Below are 10,453 nucleotides of genomic sequence, written 5' to 3'. Positions count from 1 at the left end.
ATCCTAAAGCTTTTAACATTTTTATAATTACTTTTTCCTATAAAAAGTGCTCCATCCTCTGAACCAATTACATTTGGAGCCCCGTATCTACTAAACAGAACTTTCCACAACTTCTTGGCGGTGGTCTCTGCAGAATAATTCCTGGTGGAAACTGCCTCCACCCAGCCACAAAAAGAATCTATCACCACTAATAAATACTGATTCCCTCTTTGGGTCTTAATATAATTAACCTGTATTCTACTCCAAGACCCTGCAAGTCTTTGGTGCCACAAGGGTCCCACATTCGGTGGTCTATTCCCGTCTGCTGCCCATCTTATGCTGCTTTTAACCAAATTTTCTACATCCTCTCGCACCTTAGGCTGTACTCCAAACTGCTTTTACCTTAAAAGAGAGTATTTTCTATTCCTCAGTGGGCCATAGACTGACACAGGTGAATGATCTCTTCTCTTTACAGTTTCTCAGATACCCACTTTTCCTCTCCCGTTTTCTTATTCACTGCAGAACCCCCTTTCATACTCCAGGTTCCCCACCTTTAGGTTTAGCCTCGTGTTTTATGGATCCCTGGACCCTTTAAATCACAGCCCAAATCCTGGGGCTCCCGGCTGCTCTTGCTATCCCGGGGCTCTGGCAGCGATTTAAAGGGGCAGGGTCTCTGGCTGCCGCTACTGCAGCAGAGCCCTGGGCCTTTTACATCAATGCCGGAGCCCCGGGGCTTCCGGCCGCTCCGCAGCTGCCGCCATGATTTAAAGAGCCTGGGGCTCCCAGCCACTGCTACGGCAGCTAGAGTCCCGGGCCCTTTAAATCTCAGTGTAAAGGGCCCAGGGATTTAAAGATCCCACCAATTCCGGTTGAGGCCCCTCCTTCTGCTCAGGACTCCGGCATATCGCTAAATCCTTTAAGTCACTTTCACCCCTGACCATTGGAAAGGAAACAGACGCGTGGGGGGAAGGCTTGTGGCAGAACCTCAAGTCGCACATGCCAGGGGCAGTTCAAGATTTAGCTGAAGCCGAAGCAGTTGAGGATGTCGGCTGGTTCCTCCTCTCTTTTTTGCCCTGCTCAGCTTCCCTTTCAGGATCAGGATGATGAAAGCCCAACTGTGCCATGTGGGTCCTCCTGGCTGCACTGTACTGAGTGCGACTAGCTGGACACTCGGGAACTTACCAGACGACACAGCAACATCAGCCAGTTTTCGATTCCCAGCCTTGCGCCCCAAGAATGTGCATATTGGACAGCTCAGTCTGGTCACTGAGATGGACAAACTCAGTCATTAGTGGGTCACCCCCACAGAGGGGCTTAGGCCACAGCCTTGGTCTCTCCAGTCACATCCCCCAAACACTTCAATGAAAACACACAGGCCCAGACAAAATACTAAAACCACTTTACTAACTGGAGCAAGGGGGTTTTCAGGGATTACGAGGGAGAAGGATGTCAAAGGTCAGAACTGGTTAAAACTAGAAAATTGCAGTTCACAGTTCTAAAACTAGAACTGTGCAGGCAGTTCACAGTTCTGAGTACCCAGGCTGGATTCCTTCCAGCCTTGGTCCGTCCTCCCCACTACACGGCCCCTGTTGTCTTTCAAGGCGGATTCTTGCCTTCTGTAAAGCTGGGAGGAGAGGTAAAAATGGAGGCAATTCTCCCTTGTGCTTTTGTACCACTCTCCTCTTTGAGGTTCACCCCCCAGCCAGAGGGGAGGCGACAATCAGTCTGTGGCCTAATTGAGCGTCCAGCCGTCGTTCTGGTGAACTATAACTCTCTGGTTCCCGGCTCCACAGCTGGGGAAGAGACGGCTGAGCAATTACTGGCCACATAGCACCTAGCTGGTGTGCAGGTGCCACTGTCCCTGGGGAGCTCCTCTGTGGGCGTTTTCCAGCTTTACAGCATGTAACAAACATACAGCAAACTCTCCGAGCTCCATGGACAGTGCGGAGAGACACATTTTAATGGAACAATAATATTGAGCAGGCAATAACTTTCCCTATGATACCTCACAGGACATACTTTGGAGAAGATTTATCACTTCGTCAATGTGGTGACCATAATAGTGTAGACCAGTGGTTCTCAAATGCGTTTCATCAGCCACTTGCCGCCCCAGATTCTGTGTGTCTTTGGTCATTACGCCCGCACCCTCACAAGCACATATATCGCCACCCAGCTCTAATGGCAGAGCAATTGCTGGTGAAGGTCAAGCTCTGAAGTCCTCCAACAGCAGCACGGAAGTGAGGGTGGCCACGTGAAAAGTGATGTTCCTCAATAAGCAGACTTATCACCCCATTGACACCTACTTCTGAGCTGCTGCTCCACCTGGGTTTGAGAGCCTGAGCATTTATCCCCACCTCCTAGATGGGCCTGTTCCTCCTTCATGAGCCCCAGCCACCTGGGGCCGACAGCCAGTGCTCTTTAAAAAACAAACAACCCACACTGATCACGCCTCCCTTGACACATTCCTGAGCCTCCATTGGGAGGCTCTGCCCACAGTTTGAGAATTGCTAGTGTAGATTCACCCTGGGGATTGGTACCCAAGATGGTAACACCTGCTCCTTTCCGTCTCCGGGATCCCCATAGAAAATGTCCGAGCAGGAGATGGGAACAGATCCGATTAACACTAACCTCTTAAAAAACATTTTGGTGATTTCAGCTATAAAAATTCCCTCCATCCTTCAGCCCCTACCCTGAGCGAATGCAATGACATTGAGCTAGAACTAGGCAGGTGGCATGGCTGACGGGTATAATCTCTGAATTATTGATCCCTGATTTAACAGACTACAGGAACTCTTTGGATAGCTAAACATAGACTACTAATGTTACCCCTCTTGGAATCATAGAATATCAGGGTTGGAAAGGACCTCAGGAGGTATCTACTCCAACCCCCTGCTCAAAGCAGGACCAACCCCAACTAAATCATACCAGCCAGGGCTTTGTCAAGCCTGACCTTAAAAACCTCTAAGGAAGGAGATTCCACCACCTCTCTACGTAACCCATTCCAGTGCTTCACCACCCTCCTAGTGAAAAAGATTTTTCTAATACCCAGCCTAAACTTTCCTCACCCAATTTGAGATCATTACTGCTTGTTCTGTCAGCTGGTACTAATGAGCACAGTCTAGATCCATCCTCTTTGGAACTCTTTCAGGTAGTTGAAAGCAGCTACCAAATGCCCCCCATCTTTCTTCACTTCTGTAGACTAAACAATCCCCGTTCTCTCAGCCTCTCCTCATGAGTCATGTGCTCCAACCCCTAATCATTTTTCCTGCCCTCCGCTGCACTCTTTCCAATTTTTCCACATCCCTCCTGTAGTGTGGGGCCCAAAACTGGACATAATACTCCAGAGGAGAATGATCACGTCCCTCAATTGCTGGCAATGCCCCTACTTATACAGCTCAAAAGTCAAGGAATAACACATCCACTGCTTTTCCCTCATCCACAGAGCCACTTATCTCCTCATAGAAGGCAATTAGTTACTCAGCCATGACTTGCCCTCCTCTTTCAAGTCTTTCAAAAAACATATTTACATGTTAAACTCTAGCTTACTAAGGTGGACACACTTTTAAAATCTCTCTCTCAAAGTTGAATCTGAGTGAATTACATGCAAGTTGCTTAATCTTTTCTTGCCATTTGCCAGAGAAGTTTAAATCCTGTGTGGATATTTCCATGTTTAATGAGGTCAGACTCCTATATGAAACTTTTCCCGCAGTCCAAGCACCTCTGGAGTCTCTCTTGTGTGCATTGCCTGATGTTGAACAAGCTGTGACCTTTGTATGTAACTTTTCCCACAGTCCAAGCACTTGTGTGGTCTCTCTCCTGTGTGGATTGCCTGATGTTTAACAAGGGCTGACCTTTGTATGTAACCTTTCCCACAGTCCAAGCATTTGTGGGGTCTCTCTCCTGTGTGGATTGCATGATGTTGAACAAGGTTTGACTGTCTTTTGAAACTTTTCCCACACTCCAAGCACTTGTGGGGTCTCTCTCCAGTGTGGATTGCCTGATGTTGAATAAGATGTGATCTTTGTATGAAACTTTTCCCACAGTACAAGCAATTGTGGGGTCTCTCTCCTGTGTGGATTGCCTGATGCTTAACAAGGTTTGACTGTCTTTTGAAACTTTTCCCACACTCCAAGCACTTGTGGGGTCTCTCTCCTGTGTGGATTGCTTGATGTTGAATAAGATGTGACCTTCGTATGAAACTTTTCCCACACTCCAAGCACTTGTGGGGTCTCCCTCCCGTGTGAATTGCCTGATGATAAACAAAGCTTGACCTTCGTATGAAACTTTTCCCACAGTCCAAGCACTTGTGGGGTCTCCCTCCTGTGTGGATTGCCTGATGTTTAACAAGGTGTGACCTTCTTAGGAAACTTTTCCCACACTCCAAGCACTTGTGCGGTCTCGCTCCTGTGTGTAATGCCTGATGACGAACTAAGTGTGACCTTCTTATGAAACTTTTCCCACACTCCAAGCACTTGTGCGGTCTCGCTCCTGTGTGTAATGCCTGATGACGAACTAAGTGTGACCTTCTTATGAAACTTTTCCCACACTCCAAGCACTTGTGCGGTCTCGCTCCTGTGTGTAATGCCTGATGATGAACTAAGTGTGATCTTCTTATGAAACTTTTCCCACACTCCAAGCACTTGTGGGGTCTCTCTCCTCTGTGGATTGTCTGATGATAAAGAAAATCTGACCTTCGTATGAAACTTTTCCCACACTCCAAGCACTTGTGGGGTCTCTCTCCTGTGTGGATTGCCTGATGATAAACAAAGCTTGACCTTTGTAAGAAACTTTTCCCACAGTCCAAGCACTTGTGGGGTCTCTCTCCTGTGTGGATTGCCTGATGCTTAACAAGGCTGGACATTTGTAAGAAACTTTTCCCACAGTCCAAGCACTTGTGGGGTCTCTCTCCTGTGTGTAATGCCTGATGACAAACTAGGTGTGACCTTCGTATGAAACTTTTCCCACAGTCCAAGCACTTATGGGGTCTCTCTCCTGTGTGTATTGCCTGATGTTGAACAAGATCTGACCTTCGTATGAAACTTTTCCCACACTCCAAGCACTTGTGGGGTCTCTCCCCACTGTGGATTGCCTGATGTTTAATAAGGTTTGACCTGTCTTTGAAACTTTTCCCACACTCCAAGCACTGATGGGGTTTCTCTCCTCTGTGGATTGCCTGATGTTTAATAAGGTTTGACCTCTCTATGAAACTTTTCCCACAGTCCAAGCACTTGTGGGGTCTCTCCCCACTGTGGCTTAACTGATGTCTAATTATTTGTGTCTTCGAAATGCAACATTTCCCGTACTTGAGGGATTGAGAGGGTTTTTCTCCATTGTGGCCTCTCCCGTGGTTATTAAGATCTGAGAGCTTATTGAAGCTTTCCCCACGGTCCAAGCATTGAAGGGGTTTCTCTCCTGTAAGGATTGTCTGATGTGTCACAAGCTGTGATCTCGCAATGAACCCTTTTGAACATTGAAGGTAGTGCCAGGGTGTCTCTTCCTTGGGATCCTCCTCTCCTCCCCCACCATTAATAGATTCATCCACTTTCTTCCCTGAGTGGTTTCCTAGCAGCCTCTCTGACCTGTGCCAATTTCCACAGGCTTCTTTGGGTTCGAAGCACTGGGAAAAATTCCCTTCAGCTCTTCCCACAAAGGTCCCCTGCGGTTCCACTTCCCCGGGAACTTCCTCATGATTCCCCTCCTCATTCTCACTCCCTCGCTCAGCACCTGCTGGGAGAGACACAATCCAGACATAAGTCATTATGCTGGGGAGAAAGAGGAATACCACAGAGGGAAAACCCAACACAAATATTGAGCAGTTGGACTCCTCCTCCACATCCCACCCAAACACTCACAGGGAAGGAAAGCTGGGAAGCAAACTCCTGCAGGTAAGAGGCTGGGTGGAATGGCGTGAGCTATATCTGATGACTGCAGCCCTGTCCTGGCTGAGATGAGGAAGAACTGAGGGTGCTTACTCACACCATATTTGGGGAGTCTCAACTTTTTCCTTCATTCCCTAGATGGTTCTGTGTCAGTCATCACCTGTACGGGTGCATCTCGGAAGCCTTCTGTCATTGCAGGTCCGGAGATCGGGCAACCAAGGCTCTTCCCCTCGTTCCAGCCGGACAATCAGTTCAGGTTTGGTTAGGGAGAATCCTGCACAGAGGGTGAAATCAGACCAGATCAGGGTGCATGGAGCATTGGTGGAGTATTTGTCAGAAAGGACATTCTGTGAGAGGAACTCTGCTGGAGGAACGTGAAATCCAAGAAGATGCGAAAACGGTCACTGAGCCCCCTTGCAGGGAGGAATTTGTCTGGGGAGGTGAATTGAATTATTACTACACCCTCACTAGGCGTTCCCAGGATCTGTGCGTTCCCCAGGGCTGAAGTTAGTCCCAACGAGGGAAGTGAATAGGGATTGTGTGTGCAGCCGAGAAACAATACAGACAGGACAATGCTCGATTAATGCCCCTTTGAAAGCTGGAGGGGTGGGGATGGTTTAGCTTGTCTCTTGGGTGTTGACACCCATGTCCCCCTGGAGGGGGCACGGAGATGCAAGTCTCTCTCACATGGCAGCTGTGCATTATGGAACCCACTCACCTCTGATTTAACTGACATGGGAAGAACATGACCAGATTAAGACAGGCAGACCCCAAGGCTTCTAGTATCTGAGGGGACGGGAATCCCTTACCCAGCGAGGTCACCGTCTCGTAGTTCTCCTGCATGACATCCCTGTAGAGGGCTCTCTGAGCGGGGTCCAGCAGAGCCCCCTGCCCCTGGGTGAAATACACAGCCACCTCCTCGAAGGTCACCGGCATCTGAAACAACAAAAGGCCCCGGTCATTACCTGCTGCTCCAGCCACAATCCCAATAGTCACGTGGGAGGAAGGATAAAGAAATGGAAGCTCTGGGAGGGTCGGAGTTACAGAATCCCACCCCCACCCTGCTCAGAGCAGCCAGGAGGCTTCAGGGGGTGGGAGAAGGTGAGAGCTCCTTGTCCCCCCAGCACACGGAGCAGGGCAGGGTCTTCTCATTTCCCACACGCCTGCCAGCCACAGGCTGATACGGGAAGCAGAGCTCTGAGCCGGGGACAGGGACAGGAATCCCAACAGCTTCCCTGCGTATTTCACACCAGCCTCAGGCTAGTGGGGTCTCACTCCAGCACTGGGAGCCTTGAAAATGTTCCCAGCCGTGTGCAAGGGGGTTGTATCCTGTTTGAGAAATGGGGGAATGTCCCGTCTCCGCGCCCCCATCACCAATGGGCCCATTCAGAAAATCAGCAGGTTTATCACACCCTGTCTCCTTCCTGCCCCTGTCCCCCCAGGAGCTCCCTGAAAATCCCCTACCCAACCTGGCTTCATCACAGACATTTCCCTTCCCTGCGTCCTGGAAGATGGGCCTATCTGGACCGAAACATGGACGTGATTCCTCAGCCTGTAGGGGCGAGAGGGGCAATGGGGGAGGTACCAGAAGGGGCTTCAGTCCATGTCACACCCGGATTCCCATCCAGACTCTTCAGACCCTCCCAGTAACAGCATCTCTGAGGCAAATGCAAGAAAAAAAGCAGAACTAAAGGGGCCACTTTTGGGGATTTCCCCGAACTGCCCTGTAAACTCCTCTCCCTTAGGAACAGACGGAGCCCTCTGGTGGCATCACCTGAAGAACGAGCTGCCCTGGACTCCCCCAGTAGCCCCCAGGGACAGGCAGGCAGAGGCTGAGCCCAGTGGCCCATCCACACTCCCTGCCTGCCCAAAGCAGCAGCGACTTCGGTGGGGCTGAGATGTGAATCCTGCCCAGAAATCAGACCAGGGCCCCGGGCAGACCCCAAAACTCATGAGACACAGACCCCGCCAGCACGGGGGTGTCTGACAATAACACACACTGGGAACAGGGTGGGGGGGCTGTCCCCCTCCCGGCTCCCCACACACACCCTCCCCTCGCAGTGCCCCCCACATCTTCCCCTATTCCAGCCCCACAATCCCCCCGATCCCCCGCATCGCCCCATCTTCCCTTCAGTGCCCCCCGCCCCCATCCCAGCCTGCCCCCCGCAGCCCCGCACCCGCCTCCTGCCCCCACCCCGCTCCCCCGCCTGCCCTCACCCCCTGCACCTCTTTAGCCTCCGCCCCCTGCAGCCCGGGAGTGCCGGGGGGGGGGGCGGGTCTCTCTCACCTTCCCTCCGAGCGGGGCCCCCCGGGGCAGGGGCCGGGCCGGGCCGGGCTGGGGGCTCTGCCCTGGGAGAGGCTCCTGGGGGGGGAGCAGCGGGAAGGGCCCTGCTGGAGATTCCCCTCTCCCGGCTGCAGCCAGGGCTCCGGGCTCCTAGCACCAGCCGCCCCCCGGGGCTCGACGATCTCGCCAGGAGCCTGGGAGCCAGAGTCACCGCAGCGGCTGCGAGTCACTTCCTGCGGCCAGGCCTGAGCCCAGCGCTCGCTGCCCGGAGCCGCCTCCCGGCAGCTCCTGGGTCCTAGCGATCAACCCAGCTAAATGCAGCATCTCTGGGCGCATGTTACCAGCACTGGGTGACCAGACAGCAAGTGTGAAAAACCAGGAGGGGATGGGGGGTAATAGGCACCTATAGAAGACAAAGCCCCAAACAGCGGGACTGTCCCTATTCAGCTGGGACATCTGGTCACCCTACCAGCAGTGGTGCAAACGCTGGAGCTGGCTGGGCTGGCTGAGCCAGACTCCTGGGAGAGAGAAGCAAAAGGAGAAAGAGAGGAAGGAAGGGGGAGGGGAAGGGTGACAGCAGAAACCCACCCTTATATCCACCAGGGGGCAGGGCCGGCCTCAGGACCTTTTCTCCTAGCCCCTGCGGGCTCCCCATCCTGCACCCCCCTTGCCACTAATCCTTGCCTCCTTCTGCACCCCAACTCCTACACTGTGCCCCTAACTCCTACATTTTGCCACCTTCACCCCAACCTCTCCACAGTGTCACCTTCACCTTAACCCCTGCACTTCCCTGACACCTGCTCCCCCAACCCCAGCCCTGCACTGCCCGTGTGCCTGCCACACCGCTGTCCTGCCCAGGTCCCCCCACCGTCTTATGCCCAGCAACCCCCATGCCCAGTGGCCTCCCACCCACAGACTCCCCACACTGCCCAGCACCCCCTCACAGCCCCCACCCCACAACTGTACAGCCTGCCATATTCCCGAGGGCTTTCAGAACCAACAAATTCAAAATTCTGTGCACAATATTTTAAAATTCTGTCCATTTCATTGTCAATACCAGGGCCGTCCCTAGGTATCCTGGGTCCTGTGGGTGAGGGCGGAAAGACCTCCATGGTGTGGGGAAGACCCAGGCCTCCACAGGGGGGTTGGCTTGGGAGACAGGGAGGAACCACCCCCCAGCACTCACTGGGGGCACGTCTGGGGCCATGTCTCTGTACTTCTTGCCACCGGTGAGTGTAGGCCAGGCCCTGCCGCTGAGTCCTCAGGGGCGGGGCTGGGTGGGGCACAGGTAGGAAGAGGGGTGGGGCAAAATCAGGGCAGGGGCTTTGGGGTGCCCCACATAGCTGCGCACTTTGTGGACAGCCCCCTGGGCCCTGGTCAGTACATTCATGTGGAGGCTCCAGAATGGCAGGGGGAAGCATTGGCCCCTGGCTGCATGGAGGTGGAAGATCACCCTGCAGCCTTCCCCCTTCCCCCTCCCCTCCCCTCCTAGGAGAGGGACTTGTCAGTGACATACCTCGGTGTTCATGTCAAAAGGCCACAGGGAAGCGTCTCACATGGTGGCTGGCATGTCAGCCAGGACCCAAAATAGCTGATACCAATGGCTGAGTCCAGCCCTCACCGGGCCCTTGCCTGCCAGGGCTCTGGGCCATCACCTCCCAAATGGCCTTTCAAGGGGAGCAGTGGGGGAAAAAGACATATCTGGCTTTAAGACTAAGCTTGATAAGTTTATGGAGGGGATGGTATGATGGGATAGCCTAATTTTGGCAATTGATCTTTGATTATCAGCAGGTAAGTATGCCCAGTGGTCTGTGATGGGATGTTAGATGGGACGGGATCATAAAATCATAGAATCATAGAATTCAAGATCAGAAGGGACCATTATGATCATCTAGTCTGACCTCCTGCAAGATGCAGGCCACATAAGCCGATCCACCCACTCCTGAACTAATTCTCTCCCTTGACTCTGCTGTTGAATGCTCCAAATCATGATTTAAAGACTTCAAGTAGCAGATAATCCACCAGAAAGTGACCCCTGCCCCATGCTTCGGAGGAAGGCGAAAAACCTCCAGGGCCACTGCCAACCTACCCTGGAGGAAAATTCCTTCCCGACCCCAAATATGGCGATCAGCTGAACCCCGGGCATGTGGGCAAGACTCTCCAGCCAGACCCTCTGGAAAAGGCTAACAATATCCCAACATTGACCCTTTGTACTAATTACCAGTGTGGCACGTTATTGACCTATTGACTAAACCCGTTATCCTATCATACCATCCCCTCCATAAACTTATCCAGCTTAATCTTAAAGTCA

At 52.4% G+C, this 10,453-nt stretch overlaps 1 protein-coding gene across 2 annotated transcripts; it reads right to left on the bottom strand.

Moving 5' to 3' along the window:
* Nucleotides 1-3,329: 3,329 nt before the first annotated feature.
* On the bottom strand, nucleotides 3,330-6,703 carry LOC123345476 (zinc finger protein 271-like). 2 transcript variants are annotated; one of them, XM_044982422.1, is made up of 3 exons: nucleotides 6,668-6,703; nucleotides 6,019-6,132; nucleotides 3,330-5,706 (listed from the first exon to the last, which is right to left on the bottom strand). In XM_044982422.1, exons 1-3 carry the CDS (start codon nucleotides 6,699-6,701, stop codon nucleotides 3,659-3,661), a joined length of 2,196 nt encoding a protein of 731 aa, XP_044838357.1. In that variant the 5' UTR covers nucleotides 6,702-6,703; the 3' UTR covers nucleotides 3,330-3,658. The 2 variants fall into 2 exon arrangements, with proteins under 2 accessions (XP_044838357.1, XP_044838358.1); XM_044982423.1 differs by having other exon boundaries at nucleotides 3,330-5,703.
* Nucleotides 6,704-10,453: the final 3,750 nt, after the last annotated feature.

Source organism: Mauremys mutica, chromosome 12 (genome assembly GCF_020497125.1).
Source record: "Mauremys mutica isolate MM-2020 ecotype Southern chromosome 12, ASM2049712v1, whole genome shotgun sequence".
In the NCBI taxonomy this organism is placed as follows: domain Eukaryota; kingdom Metazoa; phylum Chordata; order Testudines; family Geoemydidae; genus Mauremys; species Mauremys mutica.
The sequence above is the reverse complement of the archived record's forward strand: the minus strand, read 5'-3'. Positions and strand labels throughout refer to the sequence as shown.

What these genes read in the sequence shown, in the direction of transcription:
- LOC123345476 (XM_044982422.1), bottom strand. Translation starts at nt 6,701, where the DNA reads ATGCAGGAGAACTACGAGACGGTGACCTCGCTGG. An exon ending in CGAGACGGTGACCTCGCTGG is followed by an intron (nt 6,133 to 6,667) that starts GTAAGGGATTCC and finishes CCCTCTGTGCAG; the next exon opens with GATTCTCCCTAACCAAACCT. An exon ending in TCCGAGATGCACCCGTACAG is followed by an intron (nt 5,707 to 6,018) that starts GTGATGACTGAC and finishes TGTCTCTCCCAG; the next exon opens with CAGGTGCTGAGCGAGGGAGT.